Here is a 27494-nt window from a genome sequence, read left to right on the forward strand (position 1 = left end):
ACATTTGCTACGTTTATTCGATGAATTTTTCGCGTTGAATATCGAAGCTTCGAAATCAATCGATTTTCAGTTAAAATGGAGCAAAGCACGAAGACTTTCTTCAAAAAATTATCTCAGCGCACTAACACGAGAAATACGTTGAAAAAGTGTCTCCCGATGTGTCAAAGAAAACGATTCGTTTATCATGAAAAATTCTTCCCTTTTATAGTGAACAATGAATTTCCTAACACGCGTCGCCGAAAAGGGGCGAGAGTGCGAAAATTCCGAAAGGACGAGGACTCGATGCTGGCGTTTGTTTACGAAAGCGCAGGGTTTTATTCCACTCGAATGGAATAAAACGGGTGGAGGATCGGTTATAGGTTACCGATACCAATATCGTTATCCTTGTCCATTGCGTGCGCAAAAACTCGAATGGTTTCCCTTTGGGTGGCTTCGCTCGTGGGGCCAACACACGTAAAGCGACACACAAGCGAACCCGGCTCGTGGACACGAATACAGAGAAGCACACATTCGAAGATGGAGAAGAGAACCCCCCGTTGCGATGCTTCGGCGCGTTGAACGTTTTCAGGCCAGAATAAACGACCAAGCCTCGACAGACCCGTCCGTGCTCAGTTGTTGTTTGGGTTTCGTACGGCCAGTACACATCGACTCGCCGTACTCGAGCGATATCTTCCAGAGGGAAATTCAATATTTCGTTCTCATCTGTCTGCGTTTGAGCTCTGAAGTTTTTCTCACCTTCCGATTGTTCGAAGTAAAGTACTGAAATATCAGACTATCGATTGGCAAACGAGGACGACGGGTGGCTTTTCTTGGATTCTCACTGCGCCGAAATAACCAACGCGCTCATCAATTTCGTGGCAGTTCTCAGCGGACCTGTGACCGACTGGGGCGATTTTACGCTTTCACAAAATATGGGAATATTTCGGGAATTTCCCATAGTTTTCAATCTCTACAAAAAGTACAGTTAGAGACGGAGCAACCCTCGTTTCGACGTCGCTGTTTTCTTCTCACTTTCCTTCATTTCGGCTACCCTAAGCATTATTCTACACGTGAAAAAAATCGTACAGATTATGGGAAGCCGTTGCTGTTGGAGGAAAGAAGAAGACGTGCAAGGAAAGAGCGCTAATTCCTGAAGAAACCAGACGAACACATCGTAGCAGGTGAGCAATTTTGACTCGTGCTCGAGAAAACTTTATTCGAATCAGGCTCGTTCCATTGCGTCACTAAAAAATACTCCGGTCACTTTGATCCTTCCGGTTTTATGGAAATACCAAATTTTCCCGCATGTAACATTATTTTTCAAGAATTATCGTCACTCCCATTATCGAAGATTATTATTTGTTTTTCTCATCGATCCAATCGCACGAACAGCAATCAGTCTTCGTCCAAACTCCAACGTTGAGTAAATGAGCGTGTGACCAAAAGATGAAAAACATGTTGAAAGACTTTTGAATCCAACTGTGCAAATACTTCTCGGTTTAGCGAAAAAAATGATTATTACTAACTTCCAAATATGAAAACAACGCGAGCTTCTTTACCGACATCTTCGTTTTCTTGACCTGGTAGATAATTTCGTAGACAAAATATTCGATATTTATTCGCTCAAAATTAGCATCTCATTGTGATAAAAAAAAAAAAAAAACGTAAAATTTCGGAGTAAACGTTGCTGGAAAGTTGAACAACAATGAAGTTGGTAATGGTACGATCTTCGGTGCACAGATGGCAGCAGGATCGCGGGGTTGAAGGAAAACGACTTTTCCTCGATTCTCAGAAGCCGAGCTCCGAGGCCCTTATTTCGTACTCTTATAGGATAATTGTTACTTTTTTATTACCTGAAGCGTATTCTTCTCAGGAATTCGACACGAAGACCTCTAACGACTTTCCTTATTCGTTTTAATACTTATCGTTAATTATTATGCACCCCTCGCTCTTTCCGTATTCTGTCTGCCGCGCGTTGTGCAGTGTTTTTTTGTTTCTCGTTCCCATTTCGCTAGAGCTTTCTAATCGTCCAAGCTCAGCGAGAGAGGTACGAAAATAAACGCTAACTGCAAAAGCCGGTCGTGAAGGGAGGCAGGAATTAACGGGTTTCACACTCGCACAATTTGAGTCTTTTGCAAATGTGTTGAGGTAGCAACAACGAAGAAAAATCATTTCGTGCCGAAAAGAAGCCTGCACTCTTATTATTTTTCGCTTAATTTACAAATTTCGATCTGACACTCGAATAATCTTTTCTTTTTTATTCGCCATTTATTTTTCTACAAATTGAATGCCGAAACTGCTCGTTTCACAATTTTACTGAAATTTAATGTTGCTTCGGACTCTCCGACAGACGCATGAAATATTCTTCATTCACCGAGAAAAAAAATCGTTGTAACAACCAAATGTCTTTAGTTGATATTTTTGTTGCTTCGTCCAACTAACACCCGCTTACGATAAATAAGGAATCCGAATCACTAAATTTTTGATTATGTGAATTAACTAAACGAGCAAAACCAAATTTTTTGTTCGAAGAACTCGAAACATTTATTTATTTCTACATAATTTACAAACACTTTTTGATACATTTATTTGAATATCAAGTACTGAATTATCTAAACGGTTTTGTTGAGAATGATAAATATTTTGTAAATCGAATCATACTGGTCAGTTCAATATAACCCAAAATTTGTTGAAATATATTATTATATTAGCCAACATGATTTGTGGAAAATAACAAATAATTTTGATAGTCGGATTTTTTTTTGGAGTAGCTCAATTAAATTTTATTGATCACGAACCAAATCAATAAAGATAAGGAAAAAAATAACTTTAAATGGAATGCACTTTAAGGAATTTTTGTCAAGCAATTTCGATTTCTGCGTACGCAATAATATCATTTGATTATCTTGTGCCAGTTTTTGGTAAGAAATTCAAGAAACCCATTTACGCTGATGAAATATTCAAAATGACTGTGATATTCTTCGTTTTTATAAACGAATTTCAATTGTTGGTGAAACTTCAATTTCAAAAGTTTAATAATATTTTCGGAATAATGAAATCTCGGTGAAAAGAAAAAAGAAATGAAAAATGGTCAGCTATAAGACTTTGTACACTCGTGATGATCACGAAAAGAACTGGCTGTTGATAACGTGGCATTGCGAAATTCCCAGCATGAACGAAAAGTGCTTCGCGCATTATTTTTTCTCTCACACAAGCTTATCTTGCTGATTCAAAGAACTAATATACTTTCTACCACTTGGAAATACATTTTCAAGGCATTTCCTTCAATCACGTATCGAGCTGCTGAATTAGTATCCTCTCAAAAAAAAAAACGTTTCATCCTCATCATTAAAATGCTCATAGTTTTGATTATTCCGATAAAAATTCGAAAGTAAAAGCAACCAAATGTCGTCCGAGTTTTGTTTTCTAAGATATTTCAACAATCTTTCAAATATCAATCCAAAGATGTTCCATGAAATTCTAGAAACTCCGAGGCTATGCTTAATCATTCAAAATGAACTAATGATCGCACCAAAAAACATCGTTGCACGTCGAAAAAAAACATTAGAGAAGCAACGAAAAATTTGGCCTAAAAATAATCGTTGATTTGAACTCTACGATTCGCTCTGCCCTTGAAATATCCAAAATATTTGCGTGCAATGCATTAATTAAAAAACTGTCAAGATTCTGGTGGTCGTAAATCGGTCAATAACCATTGATGCAGTCCACCTTGGCCTTGGTATGATAATTACGTAGTATTTTTTTACAATAAATCATTCACCGCGCGAGTTCTCATGACGAAATTTCCGATTTGTAATTATCATTCGCAAAACATAATTTATCGTTGGAATATTGAGGGAACCTCATTTATCATCACGCAGCGAAGAATTCATGATAAAATGCAAGAAAAAATAGGCAGTTTATGACAAGATTATTACACAATAATTGGATCGAATTGATTACGAACGCAGTGAGATTGAAAAAAAAAAAAAAACAATGATGACAGAAAAAAAGTAACCGGAATATCTGAGTTAAAGAAAAATCTCCACAATCTCGATTCCTGGAATTGTAAACTTTCGTATCACCAACTTCATTTCTGAATGGAAACGTCGTATTTTTTCATGCGCATCACGAAGCGTATAAGCGCCACGAGACCGATTACAAAGTACGATAAAGCGATTAGGAACGAACAAGAGTTCGTGTGTCAGGCACAAGATATTCGAGATGCAAATTTTTTTCTCCGCTTCTTTTCGGCTCATTGGTGTATTTTTAAGCGAAGGATTTAATCGTTTTCTTGTCTCTCGGGTCGCGAGGGCTATCACGATAAGCTCCAAGTATAGTCAAGCTCTCTCGCCTCTGCATATTTTTATTTTCTCTCGTTTAACTACTCAACAGTGCACCGTCGATTGGCAAAGTCGACAGTTCCACGGTGCATGCATGATCGATCGTTTCGATTGACTGGATCAGAAAATGTAATTGGACAAAACGTTGAATCAGTTGCACCATTTCGTTAGACTTGTCGCTTCCTTCCGCTGCGGCTTTCGATCGTGTCTATCTTTTCGAACCTTATTTCCATGCGCGAATACACCGAAACGTTTTTTCAAATGGTGTTTTTTCGGTCCCTGAATAATAATCGTTGGATATATTTTGCAGACTTTATTATCCCGGGAATTCCGCGAATACTGGAACTCGAAAACCTCCAGGGAAGGGAGTCGTCCAAGGAAAAATAATAGTGACAGCGTTCCGTGCTATTTTTCACGGGGAATAAAGCAGCCCGAGAATCCATTCCTACCGCAAAACCTGTTCAACGTAAACCAGCCGGTCGATCGACTCGTTGACTCAAACCGAGATTGGCAACCCTCCACCATGACGAGCGTCTCAGCAATCATGGAAAAACAAGAAATCTTCGAGGCAAAGACAACTCTCGTTCGCCGGGTTTCCGATTTGTTTAAAGGTAAAATTCACGCTTGTAAATGCACTCGAGCTCGATACTTTCGACCGCACGATTTAAGGTCGAAGCGGATGCCTGAAAACTTTTGATAATTTATTACCTCGTTCGACATTCGATAATTCGAGGCCACAAAACATGACGATAAATTTAACATTCAAATTCTCCCAAAAAGTAGCAGTGCTACGACACCGCTGAAAAGATCCACCAAAAAATTGTCGAAACCACGGAGAAGAAAAAAGTTTTCAGACTCCGCCACACACGCACACACACACACACACACATTGGAACACGAGTTTTTTGTGATTCAAAAACAAGGAATAATAATTTGGTGTGATTTCATTTCAGCCGATGGAAACTCGAGCGTGTCACCTCTGCTGTTGAATCACACATCGATGCAGAAACTACGTCACTGTTGTCAAAGTTTAAATCTCTTCCCGAGCATGCTGTACTCGTTTGACCAAAGAAAGGGACAGCTAATTCCAATGTCAAAGGTGAATTTAGCGATTCTGATGAGCAGAATAGCGGAGAGAATATACCGAGTTTATTCGAGTTTAATATTCACGATAATACGAGGTCTCGGTCTCAAGTCGATGAAATCGAGCGTAATTGTCCAGAATACTGATAAACTCATAAAGCCCATTGTCCCGAAGAGTTTATCGGAAAGTAAAGCAGATTCGAGTGTAGCGTCGCGCCAGAATGAGCCAAAATTCAAAAAGTTCGTCGTACAAAAGCCGAAGAGCAATCCATTATTTTTCAAACTCGCCGTTTACCTGGCGCCACTTTTTTTAGCATTTAAATTAATCGGATTATTCACTCTGATGATTCTGAGCGAGGTCTCACCGGGCTTCGTCTTCCTCTTTACGGCGCTCGTGTTGCTCGGTTGCATATCGATGAAGATCTTGAAACACGACGTTACGGCGGTCCAAACTTTGAAGCACGACAAGCGAAAAGATGATTGAGCGACTCCATCGACCGCAAATTCATAATCGATTCGTTCAACAGTTCATCAAGTATCGTTCATTCTCGATTTCCTTTTCATTTTTTTTAACGCCCATAGATAAGCCTCCGTTAGCTGTAAGAAAAGTAGCTGCTAAGTTTGCTCCCAACACCGTCGCGTTATCGCTCGCGTTTGTACTCCGGCGGATGGTGTTACGAGAATATTTCAGTTCGCTCGAAAACGGACATTTATCATTAGTCGTCTTTCCCTTTCGTGATTTGTCGATGAAATTTTCATTTGCGACTATAAAACACGAACATCCTTTCGTTTACAATCATCGCGTGGTTTAACAAAGTCTTTTTTACTCTTAGATTAAGTGATCCTGATGTTACAAAGGCTGTGAGTTATTGGTTAGAGAATGAAAATGAACTTTCTGGAATTTCGGCTGGTTACCATATTTCGATCGATAGAATATTTTCCGTTTTTTCGTAATTAGTTCAGGAAATCTAATTCATATTGTCCTGCAGGAAGGATTGGCCATTTCGGCTCGCATACTCGCTCGAGAAAACTCTTGTCGAAGTTACATTCCTTTGCTTTTTTCTTTCACGATGTCCTGAACCACTAAATCGCTTTGTAACATCACGATATTAATGTTATGGCAGTTGAATTTCAACAAAACTCAATCTACCTTAATAACTAGTGTGTCGCGATTATTACGTGTTTGGTGAGCGTGTGCGCGCTCTCTGATCGGATTGCTTCACCGATTGCCTAGCATTCGTCATTAAGGTCATATACGTTCGACTGTCGAATAATAAAGTGATAAAATTTCCGAAACCAAAGGCGATCGTTCTCGTTGGGAATGTCGGAGGGGCCAACGGCAAACAGATAATGTTGAGCCCTCGCAAGACTACAGTTCATTCGCGACAGTTGAATATTAAACATATTATCGGAGCATGGAATAAAGGATAAAGTCAAATCATCGGAGACGCACACACGCGTTTATGGATATTTTAACGTGCTCGATGGACATTAACGATGAACCGCAACAACAAAAAAGCATCGACTCGCTTCGTACAACAGTTTATTCATTTCGGTGACAAAACGAATGTTATATTTATAGTGTGTTTACGTACATATATGCTCACAAACATATTTATGTACGAATACACGGGCTTAACACTCATCCTCGTCCGAGATATTGCGACGGGCTAAACTTATACTTATCCTGTGCAAATAAAGACTGAAACAATTGTTTAAATTAATTCGTTTGTAAATATAAGAGTTTGAAGAATCAGCTTGAATACGAAGAATGAAGGTTATTCTTGAAATAAATGAAAAATCAAAAACTTCCGACTGGTTTTTGCTTATTTATTATTTAATACTGTACTGGAACAAGATCGTTATAGTTTTTTTTTCAGCTTCCTTCAACTCTTTTCTTTGGACCTTTTGGACCTTTGTAAAAAAACGTTACTTCACTAGAAGAGATAAAATGTTTGATGCGTTTTGTAGACCGCACGCTCGTTGCATTCTCCACAAAGTCGATTTCTTCGTTTTAACTGATCATTATAATTATGATTCTTTCATCGAAGGACAACGAGTATTTTCCCCCTTGTGATTTTATTCGCTACACAAGGTACGATAGAAATATCGACCCGAGGAATCCACCGATTATTGTTATCATCATTGTGCTCTGTTTCGCCCTCCAATCACACGAGCTACTTGCATAAGGCCCAATTTTTGAAGCGTAACCGATCACGTAGGCAACGTAATTCTGCTCGTGAGTCGTGTGGAAAAGATGCGCCCAGGGACCTTCAGAAAGAAAATATGTAATGAGAGAAGATTTTACGTGAGAAAGCCTAAAAACGAATGACCTTTTTGTGGCTGTTGGAAAAATAAAAATTTTTGTTATTTCGACCACAGTACGCAATCGAAGGTTTCGGCGAAACTTGATAATTTTTTCGGTATCAAACTACTATTTTGTCGTTACAGATCCTCCCGGATTTTTTCACTATACGGTATCGAACACTTAAAATTAGAATGAAAATAAAAATCAACAAACCTTTTGCATAAACGATCACGTCACCACCGCCATGATGAGCTTCGTCACTTATAACAGCGGCTTGCTGACTGTAACGATAATCTGCTGTATTTTCTAGAGATGGATCTTTCCTCGTTGGTTTGCCATTGTTCATGGTGTACGCTAAGTTGTTTGGTCCTCCGATGCTGTAGGTCAAACTCGTGAATGGTATACCGTCGTGTTTCGACGACTGGGCTATGCCTAAAATTCAAGAGATTCTCGTGAAACATACAAAAATCCACAGTTAATTGAGAAAATTCACATCGTTGAAACACGGTCAATTGTTTCATGATCATTTTCAGTCAAAAGAAAATTCAACTCGGATGAGAATGTAAATAATAGAAAATCAGTGAACAATCCTAAAATACCGAGAATGGAGCTTCCTCTTTCAGGGTAACCATTGAAATTCATCGAATGCGTGTGGTCACTGGTCACGATCACCAAAGTTTCCATGGTATTGATGAAATTCAACGTTGCGTTGATGGCGTCGGACAATCGAACAGTTTCACGCAAAGCTTGGGCAGCGTGACCTCGGTGATGGGCAAAATCTATGAGGCCACCTTCGACCTTGAAAGAAAAAACCAAGTACTCCGTGGGTTCCCCGAAGAGTATTTCATTTGGGAAATTATGGGGGATTAAAATACCACAAGAACAAAGCCTTTGGGCGACTTTGACAGTATTTTGATAGCTGCCAATGTCATGTCCTCCAAACTTGGCTGACCCAGCGGGCCCTTTTCTCTCTCCCAGTCCATTTTGATGTGTCCATTGGCAAAGATGCCTAGAAGAAATTCAACCTTTTCATAATCAACTTTACTCAGTTCCTCGTTATTTTGGACAACTTGATGAGACATTTTTCTTGCTGATTTGTCTTCCGCCCAAGCGGCAATCAAATCTCTGCCATCGGTGCTGTAACAAGCCCAGGAATCTATCGGATCGAATTGCGTTGCTGATGCATTTGATTTCATAACTTGTCGACCTCCGCCCATTATTACCTTGAGGACGAAGAGACAGAAATTTGAAAATGCCAATAATTCATCGGTGCAACAGAAAAATCTTATTCCACAAATTCCCAATTGATTATACTTTGATATTCTTTCCTGGTGAATCCTCGACCAGTTGACGTGCGATGTCTTTGCACATTTTCGCACTTTTCGGCATTTTTGCCTCGCATTCCCAACCCCTGTTCGGTGTATGAGCGTAAAGGGGTGCAGGCGTTGCATGAGTTACTCTCGTAGTTGTTACGAAACCTGAGAAACAAAAAATATTTGAATCTCATTACTTCTGCTTGATAGAATTTTGAAGTTTTAATAAAACTTCATTGAAAAATGTCTCTCTTATAGCGAAGCACGTGAACTACCGACTGTTGGTAAATCAAAATTTCTCTCGAGCGATCAAACTGAAGAAAGCGGTTCACCAAACCTGTATCTTTGCCGGCTTCCTGAGCCCAGGCTATTATCGACTGAACTCGGTGACTTTCGACGAGGCTGGCTTCGCAGTCGTTCAGTTGAACGTTGGCGTCAACACCTGCCACTTTGTAATTGGTTTTTACGCCACTGAACAGGGCGGTCGCTGTTGATGCAGAATCTGGCACTTGTTTATTGGTATTGTAAGTCTGTAAAGGAGGTAAATAACCGCGGTGGAATAGCACGTGCAATTTCTGGATTTACGAGCAACATAGGTTAACCCGCGATTCTCAATTTCATTCGTTACGTCGAAACATCTTTACTGACCTTGAGTAATCCAACGTGAGGAAATTTTTCCCAGGCCAAATAACTTGTTTCGTAACCACGATAAATTCGGCTCGCCGTTATGGTGTCGGGGCTCATCCCATCGCCGACGAACAAAATGACGTTTTTTGCGACGTTTTCGTTCCATCGATAATTCAAAGAATCCTTCAATTCATCCTCCCCCAAAATCCTCCAATGTTTCGAGTCTAATTTTTCAAATTTTCATGTTTTCGTTGTTAGTGACTTTCAGAATTGCCTTCAGATCTTCACGTTTATGTAATTCTCACCTTCTGTGGCGCCACACCATGAAAACAAAGTTTGCACTGCTAGGAGTGAGGTTAAAAGTATTTGGATGCGCTCTAACGCCATTGTGAATTTCCTCAGAATAGAAGAATTCGAGACTGCTCGACGAGCCGAAGCTAACTGCATTATTTGTTTGATTTAGAATTCAGTCACCGCGTCAAATTATATCAGACGAAGATAAAAAAATCCATTTGATTTTCGTAGGTGATTAGGGGATACAAAAATACGAAAGGAACTCATATCTTTCGTTGATAAATATGAAATCTGCTCAACGTGAAAACCGCTGATTAACATTAATTAAAACAAAATTCGTTAAACTGTTAATTCGACACATTTACATTTCTACCAAAATTCATTTATACCCATAAAATTAACCCCCGTAACATTGCTACCATGACAAGTCACTACCCCGTAACAACTCCATCAAACAGAATGTAAAAACTCGTTTTAAAAAATAAATTTGATAAATTTATATTGATATATCGATATATTAAAATATATTGATAAAAATCTATTAGGAAATATTTTTTCCACAAATGTTCTATCACATCACGGAACCACCTCACTTTCGGATCGTTGGTAAGATACGCTTTCCAGATAACTTATCGAAGATAAAAAATTATCAACTTTCATAAAAACGCTACAAATAACGTATAATTTTATTGGATGATAGTCATGTTTTTACAGTTCGGCGCATATATTTTGGTGTATTGATAAAACTATGGCAATTGGTCGGTGAATATTTTATACGTGAATTTTGGAATTCGGTTTGTTTATGTTCACTATGTGTTTACCGTTCACGCTTGGTTGCTCCGTCGTGCTTGGCCAAGGTCGGTCAGGCAGCGGTCGCGAGTGGGAAAGGGGGGAGGGGATACCGGCCGGAGTGCGAGGCAACAGAGAGAGAGCGCAAGCATGTTTCGCTTCGCTGATTCGCTCAGTCAGTAGTCGCGTGACTCGCGCGGGGCGAGGGGCGACGGTTAGCGCAGAGTGCGAGCGTCGGTCGGTCAACGCTATAGGCATTATCGTTTGTAGGTTCCATTTATTTTGAGAAAACAGGGTGTGGAATACGACACGTGGAATTCTACTCGATCCTTAGTGACTAAGGCTAAAATAATCCTTTCCTACGATTTAATTTTTTTCGATCAACCAAATAAGCCAGTAGAATTATGAATAAATAATATGTGTTTAAACAAATTAAATAAAAACGGTCATAATTTTTTAAAAATAATTTTATTCAATATAATACACTTTATAAAAATAATCCTACTAAAAAAAAAATGATAATAAATCTTAGATTCGTTTTTCAGTTATTTCTCTCTCACTCAAGCAACTAATATGGTCCATTAAAGTAAAAAGTAAAAAGTAAAAAAAAGTTCAGGATCGTGGATCCTGAACACGAAAAAATCTTGACTTCCTATTCGTTTATCATTCCGCAATAATATAAAAACGTTGATACTCATGTTCGATTAATAGAGTGAATAAAAAATTTCAATTCTTGTGCGGTTTTAAATTTTCGTTATGTGGCGAAGTGATAAATAGTTAAATCGCGAAAGCACGAGAAGCGTGGGACAGAAAGTGTGTTTTGAAGATACGTGAAAATTTATTTTTTCATCGGGACCCACGGAACAGGATTGGAGCTTTGGAGGATCATGGAGGAAGAGGGAAAACCTGCGGACGTGAGTAACCACACCAACGATTTTCCTCATAAATATGAATGCATGAAATGCAAAAAATGCTTTTGATGTTCCGAATCCATTTTCTGCCTATTCGAATAGCTCCGAGGATGAAATTTCTTTTGTCACCCCCATATAAATACAGCGTTGTAATGAAGGTCAATATTTTTTTCATAAAAATTGTTCAGCTAGAAAATCTGCTTTATCAACGAAAGTGAGGTAAGTTTATTTTTTCTGTATAAATGAATTTTGATAGGATCGAGTTTCATATAAATTTTTCTATTAGAGATGTAAATGTATCGTCAACTCGGTTTACACTCAAAGAACTTTTGTCGATAAGATAGGTACCTAACTTGGGGACTTTGCACACATATTTCTATCGAGATAATACGAGAGGAAATATTAAGAATCAATTATTTGTTAATTCAATTGATTGTCTGAGCTGTAAAAAATCCTGAATTGTCAGAGGAGAAGTCAGAATTGAAAGACCCTCAAAACTTGAGGGCTTGACGACGGAATATTTGCAGCTGGAGAAGCAGATCTGCAAACTCCAAATATCCGATGCTGATAAGTCAGAACTCTATTTATTCGGATGTAAGTCTCAGAATTGGATATTTCGGGATTTCTTTTTGCAAGTCGATTATAAAATAATATCAAGGAAGTTGAGGCTGTACAGTCATTTTTTAAATCCAAAAGTGTACTTTGTACCTTTCAAAAGTTAGGTCGGTTTACAGTTTGGCAATGTCGCATACGCACTTAAAAAAAAGTTGGAAAAAAAAGCACGCGAATTAGGCTATTATTAATATAATCTCAGCAAATCTCCTAATAAATCTGAAAAAAGTTGACATTATTCAGCAAGCCTTGCTCATGTTGTGCACAAAATGTCATATTTTTAGCATCATTTTTAACGGAGATATCATTGAACGTATCTTGACTTCTAAAAGACTACATGTTAACGATGCTCCTAAACTGTCTGAAAATTTAACTGATCTTTTTTTACACTTCACTTGTCGGTTTAAAGCGATGACATAATTTTCGTTCCAATGCCTCAACTTCCTCAATTGGTTGTAACAACGAACGAGAATTTCCGTGTCTACAAAAATGTATCGATTTTTTCGAACAACGTGCAATCACAGTTCGAGACTTTCAACGACTCTTTTGGAATTCGCTCCCAGCAAAGAAAAGTTTGGTGAAAGCGAAGCAAAACTTGACTCCAGTCGAAAAAATCGTTTTGATTGAAGTTGGACAGAGATATGTAAAATCACAAGAAAACGTCAAGTCTAATAAAGCCCTAATTGATGGAATCGGATAACTGATTACATTATAACCGTCAACGGTTAACCAGATCAGGTCTGTTCGTCTAATGCACATAAACGTCGGTTCAAAGACCCTCTCGTAGTTCACTCACCTCAAAACAGTTATTGCCATTCCAATAATAACTTTTCCGATGGTTCTTCGTTTCTCAGTGAATTCAAACGAAAACTGAAATGCGAAATGACGCGCAGTCATTATCACGCCACTCAAACGTTGCCGGATAAGTTTAATCATGAAGCTCGTTTCAGAGCAAGCTTCACAAGAGGAGTTTCGTTAATTCCCGAATCGAGTTTCTCCTTCGGAACGCTGCTCGCTCGGTGTTTCGAAATGAAAATACCCTCCTCGTTGATATCCGGTCGATTTACTTTTCGTTTCGCCTCGAATTATTGATTCTTTCGTATTTCCTGTAACATTAAGCGTGCACATGACGAATCACGATGCTCAGCAAGGTTCGAGCACGTACTCGATCCGGTGGTCGTCCGGGGCGAAAATTCAATTTCGCCAAAGCAACGAATTTCGAAATATCATTATCATCGAAAGTCCGCACGAGAAGAGCCCTTTGAAACTGGTAAAAAGTTGTCTCCTCGCAACTCTAAGCATGGCTAATTCAAAATGGCGGCAACCTCCCTTATATCATTCTCTCTCTCGAGCCCTAAAGCGACAGAGCTATGGGAAGCATGCTCGTACATAGGAGCCACGATAGGGGTGGGGCCAACGAAGTATGGCGCTCTCGTTGCCCTTCGTCTCAGAACTTCTAAATTGAAATCCTATATTTTGGCCTCGAGTTTCAACGAGTACGTGTAGAAATACGTTATATATATATAAATATGTATACTCGGACGGTGTACATGCATATAAATATATTTACGTAGGCACACGAACGCATAGAGACGACTATGACAAGAGCACGAGGCAACGAACTGTTCGAAAATGTTATTCTACCTTAAGTCGTCGCAGTGGAAAAGCCGAAAACATTTGAAGCTTCTGATGCTTTTGTTTATTTAAATTCACGAGAAATTAAAAGGGTCGTTGCGAGCCTGTAGTTTTTCATGTAATCCGAAAAGTCTCGTTACGTTTATTACGAACTTTGGTGAGACGAAGTTTCGAAAAAGGATTTTACAATGAATTTGTAAAATGAGGATTTCGCTGGGGGAAAGGTTCGCGAAAACCAGGCACCAGGATTCGTACGTAAATGAGTTTTTCTACTGTAGATGGTTGTTCACTCGGCTCTCCGACGAGTCGCGAATAAAATTTAGTAATAAACTATTTTACCACAGAATCTGGTGCAACTTCGTCTCTGGAGCCCGTAGTGTAAGAAACGGCGATTTCGCCGCGGTTCGTCAACAACTGGTGCAATTTTTTTTCACCAGTTCACTGGCAGGCCGAAATTTCTCCACCACCACGAAGCCTGCCGTTGGATTTTTACGATTCTGCGCGAGAAAAATCGGCTTTTTGTGCTCTCAAGCTCCTCGAGCCTGCGCACTTTCAATAGCTCACGCTCGATCTCCTTAATTTCAGATTCATTCTTAATCAGATTGTTGATTCCGTTTTCTGTGATTTCGGCGAACAGAGCCACGATAAATGAGCCCTTGAGAAGCGCTCCAGTTTGCCGGAACGTCCAGTATAGTGAAAGGGACATTAGACAAACTTTTACGTGATTTTTCATACGACAAAAAACACATCTCCGTTTTATTGATTACAATGCACATACACGAGGAACGATTCGTAGTCAAATTTGAGCAGGGAAAAGCGAACCATAAAACGATCCCCCGACAAAATCTTGCACTAATTTCTCCCCTTGTTTCCACTTGCCCACCGCGAAGGACCAAAGTCGTTTCGAGACAAACTACCCAGCGGATCCTTCTGCGTCTACCCGTATGTACGACCCTTTTCGTTTCGTTTAGAAAGAGAAGCAAGAAACTGGTGGAAACTCCTCATCCAGGAATACCACCGTGGCGTACTTTTGTATGGCATTGAAAGATCCAAGAGGGAGGTAAAACTCTTCTGCCCGTTCCTCCGCACATATACAATGGGGTTATAAACTCCGTTTGCTCGTATTTTCCTATAAGGGATGAAGCGAGTGAAACGACGGGAGGTTTGATAAAGAATGAGATCAAAAACGTGTCCGGTATACTGTCGGGATCCTCCGAAATAAAATCGACGACAGAGGATGATAAAAAAACCGAAAAAATTTCAGCAGATCCTCGATCGAGCTCCACGATTCGGGATCCATTTATCTAAAACTCAATCAATTCGTCGAAGATCGAGAAAAAAACAATCGCCCTTCGAATTTTCAGGCTCTCGCGCGCGCACCGTTAAATGGATTTAAACAAATGAGAAAGAGAAAAAAAGTAGTGAGATTATTTCTGAACGATTTTCAATGTCTTCTCGTTAACGAGGAATAGGAGCATCGCGTAGAAGCGAGCGGATTTAGGATTCTGCAATTTACCCTTGAAAAGGGTTTTACGGGGGGGAATAAAATAGCAAGATGCGACGGAGAGAAAGAGGCTGCGAAGGAGGGATGTAGGGAGAGAGGGAAACGAGAGCAAAGGATGGGACGGAGAAATTTGAGAATTCTGTTGAACGAGGGTCCTGGCGAAGAGTGAACCTTGAGCCGCGCGGGTACCGGGCAAGGGATGGCTTCCGCGAAAGGCCGTAAATTCCCTCTTCGTTTCTCGTTCGAAACGTTCGAATATCTCGAGGCTTGTACGAGGGATGTTACAGGGAGGAAAGCAAGAGGAAACGAAGGAAGCGAGAAAGCTGCCAGAGGAAACTCTCAGAGGGTTGCCCCCGCCGTCTCGAAAAGCTGCCACCAAGGGTTGCCATGTGTGTTCTCGTGTGCGTTGCTTTTCTGAGGTACCTACGGCGTACCTTTACAGAGCGAGGAGCGACACGCTCTACGTATATGTCATATATGAATTCGGACAACGGTATAAGGATCGTTTCACCGAAGCCCCTTTCACAAGTCTCGACTTTCTGTCCTCAGGACTTTCCTCGTATCCTCGCGTCCTCAATTCATGCATTTCCAGCTTTCTCGGCGCTTCCCAATCGCCACTATTATATATACTTTATCAACGACGTTAGTTTCGGCCATTGGGAATAAAGTTTGCTCTATATTGCTTCCCTCGTCAACTCCCTTCCTCATTCCACCTCGATTTACATTTGTTTTCGCCTACGAGTTTCGTACGTTTCTCATTGAGGATGAAAATTGCATCACTGAAATGATATTTCGGTTATATTTCGATCGTCACTTTAATTTCTTTCGTTAAAAATTTTCGACTATCCACACTTTCCACGCGTCCAGTCCGGCAGCAGGTGCACTTCATGAGAAGATTCTCGAGTATTTGCCAATATATTTTAGTGTCGAGGTTTAGACACCGAGGCGACCGAGTCATAATTTTCAACCTGCCGCACCGATACTTCGCGGCTAAAAAAATAGCTCAATTACAAATGCTTTTTTCGCTCGTTTCGTTGGACTCGAACATTGCTTCGTGTCACAAGCGAGTGCGCAGTTTAATTTCGGTACAACTTTGCTAGCTGCGGTTCGCTCCATATCTCGAAATTGCATGTTTGCTGATCGATGCAAGTGCGGAGCGTCACTCCTCGCCGCATTTTTCGCCAATTTCATTGGCCACCCTCGCGTACGACTGAGTGAAATACGAATCCATCGATGCTTGGCCAAAGAACGTACGAGATTGTAACATTTGGACGAAATTCACAGACTTCTGTTGAATCGCTACACGCCGAAGAGGGATTAGCCTCGGCATACAAAGAGGCTAAGAGCGATATGAAGGCAGGAGAGTGCAGAAATGATGAGTTTCATCCCTTCTGAAATAAGGTTCGGCGTGGTCCCTTTTGCAGGAGTTTCCGCGTTTTCACGAGGCGTTTTCAGCACGGTATATAGACCAGCGATGGTATAATAGTGGTAGAAGTAGTAGTAGTAACCGAGCGTCGGGTCGGATGGTTGAGGAAGGAAGATGGGGATGTTGAAAACGGGGCGGTTGGGCTAGGAGGGCTGGAACGCCACCGCCACCTTCTTGGATCAATAAATGATTTAACATTCACAAAATGGCGCGGGTTGCCACCGCGGCTGCCGTCGTCGGCGGCAGCAAGCTCTTAAGGGAAGCGCGAGGGGGTGGCGTTCAGATGGGAAGAGGAGAAACCAGAAGAAGATGGAGGCTTTCATCCTCCGAGGGAAGCCTCGCTGCGGGAGAAAGAAAGGGCAAGAGCGAGCGAGGTGGAGAAAGCACCGTTTCGAGAAATAATATAATCTACCTTAGACTCTCGAGAATGCTTCGCTCTCGTATGACGGCCTGTATAAGGGGGTGGTTTTCACCCGTGTGGGTGGTTCCACAACCCCGTGGATCCCCCCGCATCGCACACCATCGCCGAAGCATCATTCTCCCCTTTCAAACTTCGTATTCCTTCTGTTCTCGGGTACTACCGCGCGCTCCCCAACCCCCAACCCCTTTTGCACCGCGCAACCTCGTTTTATCCTTCGACTGCCACCCCAACTCGCACTCGCGGGAGCCGAAGGAGAGACAGCGCTACCGCGAAAACTGCGCCAATATTATACCACGTGACGACGACGACGAGAACGACGAGCAACGCGACAATGACTCTATCAGACTGCGCTCTTCTTCATCTTCCGTTCTCCATCCCTTCCTTTCGCTATTGTAAAAACCGCACGTTACGTCCTTATCTTATTTCGCCTGGGCGAGATTTTCATGTCATTTTCTTCATTCACGTCATGTCTCTTATCGAAATCGATTGTCGAAAGGTGCTGCAGTATCAAAGTTCCTGCAAAACGATCCTTTTTTTATTCAAAATGATTATTCCTGTGACTATATTTGACAGTTGATTCGTTCTGCACGCGAGCGTGATGAATATTTGAAGCTTCTTAATACGAAGCGGATAATCAGCTCAAATTCTGTACCGAAAATTATCGACTTGACATCAATCACTGGTATTTTATTGAGTTCGGAGAGGTTCGAGAACCCAAAATTATCGTAAAAGCTTACCTCAAGAGGAAGCTACTTTTCCGAGCAATCAAATATTTAATCCCCCATCAATTATATATCTCCAATTCGCGTTAGTGCCCGCGCGTACATATGAAATTATGATTCTACGTGAATTTAGTTTGGAGCTGAGCTAAGTTGAAGATTCCCCGCGCTCAAAATACGGCTAACTATGGGGCTTGCAGAATATTTAATTAGCACGTTTTTTTTTTTCGTAGTTAACACTATTGGTTGGGGGTTGAAACTTTCTCCCGTGGGATCCACCCACCTGGTAGCTCAGTTCGCTTCGAATATTTCACCTTAATGGCGCAGTAAAGTGGATTTTAGGAGGGTTTGTAGCCAAGCATAGCAGCGCTGGCCCCCCACACCTTGACGTCGTTCACCCGAGCACACCAACCCTCTTTCTCTCTCGCTTTCTCGCCTCCCTCTCTTTCTGCTCCTCCACCTTGTTCGCGACGTATAAGATCCCTAAATATTAAGAGGGCATTAACGTAGTCGGCCATTTTGCGACGCTATCTCCAGCCTCAATTCTCGAACGCTTCTACCAGCCTCAGGACTCATCCTACTTTAGGTCTAGTCATATGAGGGTTCTTCCTGCTCCACGACCATCGTGTAAACGAACCTACCCACGACTGCCTATGTTATTATATTACAAGTCTACTGCAACCTCTTCCTTTACTCCGCTCCCCTTCGCCCCTTTCCCTCGACCCCTTAAGAACACTCGAAGCACCTTCCAAGATTATGGAAATCGCTAAGGAAGATTACAAACCTCGCCTTTACAACGACATTCGGTATGCAAATTGCATTTGCTTTTACGTTACGCTCAAAAAGTCCCGATCTTGTAACGATACTCTCAACGAAACACTTATAAACGTTATCTTGAATTTTCGACATATCCACGTTCCTATTGAGACTTGAGCCAAGGACAGATAAAATAATGGGAACTAAACTTCCTCGGATCTCCGAATCTTCACCCTTGTGACATGTGAATAAATAATCATTTAAGGAAACTCAGATTTTCCCCTTGTTGGCCTAATATTATTTTAAGGAATCATTCAAAGCAAGTGCTTTCATCCCAACGGCGCTTCGATATTCAGCTGCTGCAGTTTCCTCAGCTAAATTTTTTTCTTTTCCTTCCCTTATTGAAATTTTTTTGAAATAAAAGAAAATTCAGCGCCCTGTAGAACAAAAAACTGCATCAAGATGAACAAAAAAAATCAATTCGAAAGGTGCAGGTCAAGCTCCAAGATCAACAATGTTTATTAACTCCATGCCCCTGGCGACCCTTGGCTATTCACCGTAAGATAGAACGAAGAGAATTTTCGGAGGAATATTTTCCTCCGTTTACTTCGGTCACATATCTTCATTAAGAGGTCTCCTAATAGCCAGTTTCTTGGGATGGTACTTAGTTCTATGGTGGCGAAGGTGTTACGTTTCTGGCGAGAGAAAGCAACGAACAGGCTTCGCTTACGGAGGCAGTTACCATGGGAAAGTGTAGACTCCTGTGGCTCGGGCCCAGCGCTGAGTTTCTCCAAGTTTGTTGTGTGTGAAAACAGGGTCTGATTTGAATTTATATTACTTGGCTGGCGTGGCACAGCCACCGCCATCATCGTTCCCCCCCCCAACCCAACCAACATCCTTGCGATCCTTGCCATCCGCTCTATCCAACATCGCCCCCTCGCGCCCCCCTGCTTGGTTTTACGTCGTAACAACGACTGAAATCCTCCGCCTTCTCTCAACCTATACTACGACAACCGAATTTCCATATATCTGAGAAAGCTCCTGTTCCCTATGAATGTCGAGGGGCCAAGTCTTAGGGGCTGGAGAACGAAATGAATCAACCGTGATTCTCGATATTAGAATTCCAAGAGACATGTTTCATCCCCCTTTAAGAACATTCTCCCCTAATCCTTAATAATTCAGATTACGAATAATCATTATCCGGGAATGCTTCAAGAATTCAAATCTTCCAAACTCAAAGATTAACTTCAATCAGGCGTCGTAGCGCGACACATTATTTTAAGATTTAAAAATTGTATTAAAATTGAAAGAATTTAAAAAAAGTTTCAGGATTCACCGTTCGAATTCTCTAAAAACGAGCGACTAATTAGGACCGTTATTGATAAAAAAGGTAAATTTTAGTCTAAACTCTCGAGAATTGTTGGTTCGAAATCCTTGTGGTTTACGTGATCGAAAGCTTCCCTCACGACCACGGATTCGTTGAGATTCCAAAGAATTTCGAAAAGTATTGTTCCAATACAGAACAAAACGATGGAACTGAAGAACTCGATAAAATTCCTCATAAAATCGGGATCGTGATTCACGGACTTGGGACTCTCCGAGAATCGAGCGCGACTTTTAACGATTTAATAGCAGGAAGAATTGCTTCAAACGGCAGCATTCCACGCGACTTTGGCAGAATTAAATCGTTAAAAGAAAAAGGCGAGGAAAAAAAAACAATTCGGCTAATCGTCGCGGTCGTCGAAACACGGGACCTTGGAAATAACATAACCGAACCTCAGGCATGATCGAGGGTGGGCCAATTAAAAGTGTCGGAGTGGAGGGAATCCAGTGGTACGAGAGGAAAGCGAGAAGCGCGGGTACGGGGGATGGGAGTCAATTTCGGACCTGGCGAGGCTCTCCGTTCGAGCTTTTTACGTGAAATTCACCCTCTGCGAGGAAAAGTTTGTGGCCCACACCTCTTTAATGGTATCTCTATGGAGCCGAGGCTAACACACAAGGGCAGAGAACTGCTTCGAAGTGGTATGGCTTGCACCGCGACCGTGAATACACGTTGTATACGCTCGACTGTGGTGGCCCTACAACGCTTTAAGCACTTTTTAAACGCTTCACGTATTTATATCCCTCGCGGGGACGCTTCCACTTTTAGCTTAGGTGAGCGTGAAACAATTAAAACCTCAACGAACGAAACAGATAACGACAGGACGATACAAACCTGACACGTTGAAACACTTTGAAATATAACGACACGAATCGTGAGGAGCACAAGAAATATTTTCGAGAAAAAATATGCTATTTTTACAATAAATAATTGTAGAAATTTTTTTTAATTCGTCACCAAACTCGGACATTTTTATTGTGGACATTCCTTTGACTGGCCTCCTATACGACCGATTTTCACGAGGATAATTTTTCGGAACTGATTCGTGTCGAGTAACAACACTGTCAATTTCTTCCCTTTTCGTGCCATTGCAAAGGAACTGGATTTATTCTGTTGAATCTAGTAACTTTCTGCAAAAAAGCTCACGCCTAAAGTACTACGAAAATCCATTCCGACTGGATAACGAAATAAAAATGAGCAGTTGAAATCATTTGAAAATCCATCATTTTTTTTCGTAACAATAACTCGTTATTATATTTCGTACTTGAAAAATGGATGTGAAAAACAAAAGTAAGAATTATCGTGAGTATTGGTAACTCCGAGTCGTTGAGGAATAATAAAAAAAAAAGATCGCGAGCGAGGCACGAGCGAGATTGTGGACGTCGGGATCGGCAGATCCGACCTGCAAGATGCCCTTGCGTGCCGGAGCAGGGTTTCTTTCGCACTGAATCTATCTTGGAGTGACGTTCCCTCACAAAATCCAAGACCCCGTGTTCGCAACGTCGAATCACGAGTAAAGAATTAGTGAAAAGCATGAAAATAGTTGAATGACGAGTCGCATCGGTGGAACGCGTTCTGGGTGTTGGCACGTAAAAATCAAACTGGAAAAACGACGCGTAGACAAAGAAGCCTGTGCAAATGGCCGACTTATTTCCTCAGAGTGTGTTTCCACCCGAGAGACAGCAGATGGACACACGAGGTGCAATGGTCTCGCGTACAACAGAAAGACGAGGCGGAAAGAGAGGAGCGGAGCGAGAGAGCGAGTTTATCGAGAGGGAGTGAAAGGGTCATAGGCGAAAACAGATTCGCTTTCCGTCGCGTATCGCGGAATGTAGGACACTCGGGAATTCCCACAGGACTGGTACACCGAGAGAGAAGGCGATTCCTGTGAAGCCAACCAGCCGAGAGCGACGCAGAGTCACAGTGGTTGGACGGAGCCGAAGCTCCACAGTGGCAACCTGTCTGCTCCTCGCTTTTCATCCCTCTCGTCCTCTCCTCTCTCACTCACTCTCACTTGGCCGTGGTCAGAACAGCTTAGCTGACCACCTCTCGTCGACGTGGAGCAATCGAATGGACCCACGAGTTGCCGGCCAGTCGGTGACCGGTAAATTATACGGCGTTCTGATACCTTCCCTGTTCAACCTAACCAATACACACGTGTATCAGGATCTACGTCCTAGAAACACACACACACACACACACATTTACCATCCCGTCCTACTGGGAAGCTTCACGGTCATCCTTCTACGTATATATCTATGTAAACAGGTCATATATAGATACGTATATGAAGACGAGGATGTACATATGTCCATACATACCTGTTCCCCGTCGTACACATGGCGACCAAGCACCCCAAACAGAAACCCCAAGGACCAGTTTCCGTAAACTCGTGTCTTGGACAGACCGGCGTCCACCATTCACTCGGGATACACATCGCAACGGGATGTTCTTTGAGGCCCCAACTGCTTTAGTATTTACTTGTTTCGCCTCTACGTTCATATTGTTTACAAAGTGAAGCAATCTGGGACGTGGAAAATTTGAAATTTGTTGATCGATAGGGAGGAAAATGATTTTTCGAATTCTAGAAAGTTTGATCAATTAATATGTTTTTAATAATTCATGATAAATCAATAATTTTTCGTGGATTTTCGATGATTTTATTGTTCAAGGTAAATCGTGCGGTCTCCTGGGAATCTTTTCAGATTCTGTGCAGCCTGAACTGGAATTCTTGCGGAGTTGAAATTCCTCGCGCGTTACATAACGCAATCTGTGACCGAGCGGAAAAACTTGTTTCATTGGTTGACACACTTAGTTGGTTGACATTCCTCATCACATTTCATGGGAAAAACATCCCGAACGCGCGAATCTCACAGCCGATGAAACATTTCCGGTCGAACTGGTCTGCTCTCGAAAAGTCTACTTCCGTACCGAGGATCGTTTTGAGTAGCAGAAATACAGAATGAACACGAGTCGCACGAGAAAACCTGTTCAATTCTTACCCTCCCTGTCTTCTACTGATACTTATTCGGGAATTCGTAACATCGAGGCAATGGGAAGTCGAGCGAGTTTGAGGCGTTCTGAATATCCACAGTTTCTCGTTGACGTTTGTCAGATCGTGCGGAAACAATTTTGAAAAATTCGCTCAACTCCTTTTCGTAAAAAAATATTTGACCCAAATGAGTGACCACATTCGAAATTGTTTGATAAAAATGTTTGTGATAAATATCATTGAATTTTTCTTCATCGCATCGAACAATTGTTCAGTTTTCAAAAACCTGATTTTTAAGTTATTTATGAGTTTTGAGACACCGAGAATTAGCATTCTTTCGATTGGAATATATTCGGAAAATGCTCGAATGTTTCCCGACGGCGGGCGTTAGTCTGGCTGATCGCGGAGGAAAAATATTTCAGTGGATCTTCAACTCCACTTTCGAAGTTTTTATTTCATTTAATTTTTCTCATTTTTTTATTAGTATCATCTCTCAAAACAATGTTTAGAAAACAATGTGGATTGTTTCGCTGACGCGAAGGTGTCTCAGGAATTCGGAGAGGTTGAGTCTCGAGTGAGTCCGTAAAGTCTGTGCCCGAGGAACACAACGCAATGAAAACAAAGAGCAAAACAAATGAACAATTAAATTGTTAAGCATTTCCTTCCACAGCGGAGCAACGAACAATGCCATCGTTCTGTTTCTACGGCGTAAGAACAAGAGACATTCACACCCTTCGGCTGCCTTTCACTCACTCGCCGTATAGCCTAAGTTTACCTCTTTAAGAATGGCCTTCAACGCTCGCTAAATGCGTCGCTTTTGTCCAGTTTACTCCTGCAGCGTAACAATCAGTTATAAATCAATTCGAGTAATGGCATGCACTTTTGAGCAGTCCTCATTGACTAATTTGTTGACAGTCCGTCAAAGAAATGGAAACGTCTCAAAAAAGAAGCGTTGCGACGAGGTTCAACGAGTCCCGGTCCGAAAATTGAGGCGGAGGATCGAACTCGATTAATCTTTTATAGTTTCATTGAGTAGCCAATTCAGGACTTAAGAAAATACATTCAACTACTCGTGGAAGTCAAGTCAATTGTGTTATTGCTTTCGTCCCAACCTCGGAGCATCGGTTGAGTCAACGACGCCTCGGTTTTTGACGCTGCTTATTCTTTCGTAGTGTAGGAAAAGGGAATAAGGATTGAGAGAAAAATACGTGGACGGATGGTGCTCCGACTCGATTTTCCATAACTGCTGGGTGAATATAAGATGCACCATTAACTATTACTACGCCCGAGGGCGGCGATGCCCCGTAGTAGAATCTCAGAACTATTCGACAAACTCCTTAACGCTCTTGCCTGAATTGTCAGCATTTCGCACAGTTGAGCACTCGTAACGGTTCCGCGTCTTCGTCTCTATCTTTGCGCGGGCTCTTGGCAACTCTCCTTTGACAATTCCGATCCAAGAGACGAGAGCGCGCTCCGGGTCTCTTGCCAGCAGCGGCGGGGCACACACCGTAGCGCTTCAATTTAGATAATTAATGATATGAAACGTTGGAGGTTCTTGTGAAACGAAGGAGCTTTCTCGAGTTAGGACGAGAATGACGAGGTGGGTTAGGATGGTGAAACAGTGCACAGTTCGCTGTCTCCGCATCTCCGCCAACTCGCCCTCCTGCGCCCCTTCGTCATCGTCTTCCTCCGCGCCTGCCCTTCCCTCGCTCTCCTTTTGGCCCCATCGCGCCTCTCTTCTCACGAAACCCCTTAACATCTTTCTCCCAACCCTTCGGCTCCACCTTCGACGAACATTCGCGTCTTCCCGTTTCTCAAGACCGAGTTATAACCTCAGCCAGCTTTCTCCGGGGAACTCCAAGATACCGAACGAACATGGGGGAGCGAACGACGCGCCAGAGAGAAACGCGGCCTCCTGTGATAGTCATGCGACGCTCCTCGTTTTATCTTGCTTCTCGAAAGCAACTCCCCCCTTAAGAGGATCCCTCCCAAAGAGCACTCCAAGATTATTCACTGGCAATCCTATATGCCATGTACAGTTATTACTTCGCGTAGACCGTTTCGTTGCGCGTCATTGCTATTCACGAGCGATATATGATCTTTCACTTGTCACAGCGCGCTCCAAGTATAAGCTCAAACTTCCCGTACTTGGAGCATAAATTTACAAGAAATATCATTGAAATATTCAAACTTTCTGTCATTTCTTCGTTACTCAGCGATCGTCGACCCCCTTAAGAGAGCAGATGCCGCGACAACTTCCCAATGATTAATCCTCGCTCGATGACGAACACTTTGGAAAAGCTGCTTCCAAACAATTCATCAATGCTTTTCACACTCGAATGCAGCTTGAAACTGCAACGGATTTTTTTCCAGGAATGAGGCTTCAATTTAGTTTTCGAATATTTCGAAAAATACCAGAGCATTCGTGAGAATCAAAAGGAAAAAGGACACCGAAAAATGTTATGCGCGTTCGTCGAGAAGTAGATTTCATTGGAGAGTCGAGTTTGACTCGAAGGAATTGAATACGAATGTCCTTTCGCCGCATACATTAGACACGCTGTGACTTTTGGGAAATTCTATTCTTCGTTGTTGATAACTCAATCATGAAATAACGAATGAATACATTTCACCCGTTTATCCATGGGTCACTCGATTCCCAGCTTCGCGTGATTTCCATCGCTGCAGCTTGTACATTTTACTCCTCGAATTGACACTAACCTTCGCCCTCTCTTTCCCTCTCCCTCCCGCGTCCGTTTCTCGCAACGACTAGCGACAGCGAGAAATTGAATTTAATCTCGAGATGAATATCGAATCGAACAAACTCCCACCCGGCGTAATTCTCAAACCGCGCCCTCCTCCGCCTCTCTTCCTCCATAGAATACAACTCTGCGATCAAGTTAATGCGACAAAGTGTATTTGCGTATGTATTTCAACGCGCCCGCCACGTTACGACGCGCGAGAGATGTGTGCAACGGCTTTGCGGAAACGTTGACTAACGCCATTCCTCGAGAGCTTCCTATCAAGCTGTTCAAACCTTACGCACGTGTATTCGGCTTCACTGAATATCTTCGGTGATGTCAAGAATTCGCCTCTCTTTCAAATAATTTACAAATAAAAACTTCAGCCTCGATAATCCGCGCGTGAGTTTCTCGAAGCGTTTGGCACTCCACGCAGTCTTTGGATTTGTCCGGTCTCGGTTTGGTTCTCAAAAAAGTGAACGCAGTCATCAATTCAATTGTTAATGACTCGATTCGGGAAAACCCGACCAGTGAAAGCCACCGATAAGCGAAAAAGTCCTTAAAATCGAGGCGAAGTTTTCAAAAATTTGAAATTTCCAGTTTTACGCCTTAAAATTGAATCGCTTTTCGCAGATAATTTATGCCTGCGATATCAATCTTAGTCAGAGTAACTTCGATCAATGACTGTGACGATGAAAAAATAATCAAAGTAATGAAGATAATAAAATGAAATGAGTTCGCGTCCCCCGGAAAGGTTGTGCCGACGTCTGCGGCCCAACCTCTCGCGGTTCTCCGCCTAATATCGACGTATTTTAGCTATTTTCCCAGGGATCGTCTTTTCCCACCACCATCACTACCATTTCTACCTCGAGAAACGAAGCTTTCTCATGTAAGTGTGCGAGTACATGTTCTCGAGCGAATCTCAACTCCCCCGGCTAGCTTCGCCTATCACTGTATTTATGAGCAACCCCCTCGGCCTACCACCCTCTCCTTCTCCCTGTCCCCGTTTGCCGAGCGTTTCTCTTGCTTTCCTCCTGCCCTCTGAGAACCTTGCTTCGAGAATCTCTCGTCTCCGAGCCTTCATCCCTCTCTTTCTCTCTTTCTCTCTCATCCTCATCTTACCACCACCTACCAACCCCCCTCGAGACTCTAGTGAGTAACGATTTTCCTCCATCTTAGCCCGGGACCGGAACACGGCTCCATCTCAGATTTCGTAATGAGAAAAATCCTCCGGTGTGCACGATACTTGGCGCATCTCGTTAAACTAATTGAAACATTATACGAGATAAGTGCATCGCGTTTAATGCTCGTGTCATTTATCAACAATTCACGAATTAATGAATAATGTTTTCATTCAATAAGTTGGTGTTCTCAAACTGCTTTTAACTGCTATTTTGAATTGGCTGGACTCGCAGTACTATAAAAATTATATTTTTATATCTTTTCGTTTTGTCTTAATCTCCACACATTTCAAAATCTCGAAGTGAAAAATACGTTTTGTGTCCATCACTCGAGAATCTCTGAACCGATCTGAATCTTTCACAGGAGAAAGTCGATCATGATGGATTCGAGGTATCGCGCGACTTTATGAGTTTACGAAAACGATTTTACTGGCATTTGTTTCAAGTTTTTCCAACCAATGTACTTGGAATCCCAATTCATT

At 41.9% G+C, this 27494-nt stretch overlaps 2 protein-coding genes across 3 annotated transcripts; one reads left to right on the top strand and one right to left on the bottom strand.

The window, feature by feature from the left end:
• The first annotated feature begins 598 nt into the window (after positions 1 to 598).
• LOC122413325 (uncharacterized) lies at positions 599 to 7217 on the top strand. 2 transcript variants are annotated; one of them, XM_043423606.1, is made up of 3 exons: positions 599 to 1160; positions 4633 to 4933; positions 5276 to 7217. In XM_043423606.1, exons 2-3 carry the CDS (start codon positions 4846 to 4848, stop codon positions 5887 to 5889), a joined length of 702 nt encoding a protein of 233 aa, XP_043279541.1. In that variant the 5' UTR covers positions 599 to 1160; positions 4633 to 4845; the 3' UTR covers positions 5890 to 7217. The 2 variants fall into 2 exon arrangements, with proteins under 2 accessions (XP_043279541.1, XP_043279540.1); XM_043423605.1 differs by lacking the exon at positions 599 to 1160 and adding an exon at positions 4327 to 4451.
• LOC122413324 (alkaline phosphatase, tissue-nonspecific isozyme-like) lies at positions 7215 to 10119 on the bottom strand. Its single transcript, XM_043423604.1, has 8 exons — positions 9959 to 10119; positions 9675 to 9877; positions 9364 to 9556; positions 9028 to 9191; positions 8589 to 8936; positions 8313 to 8511; positions 7927 to 8145; positions 7215 to 7676 (listed from the first exon to the last, which is right to left on the bottom strand). Exons 1-8 carry the CDS (start codon positions 10098 to 10100, stop codon positions 7492 to 7494), a joined length of 1653 nt encoding a protein of 550 aa, XP_043279539.1. The 5' UTR covers positions 10101 to 10119; the 3' UTR covers positions 7215 to 7491.
• Positions 10120 to 27494: the final 17375 nt, after the last annotated feature.

Source organism: Venturia canescens, chromosome 7, assembly GCF_019457755.1.
Source record: "Venturia canescens isolate UGA chromosome 7, ASM1945775v1, whole genome shotgun sequence".
NCBI classification, from domain to species: domain Eukaryota; kingdom Metazoa; phylum Arthropoda; class Insecta; order Hymenoptera; family Ichneumonidae; genus Venturia; species Venturia canescens.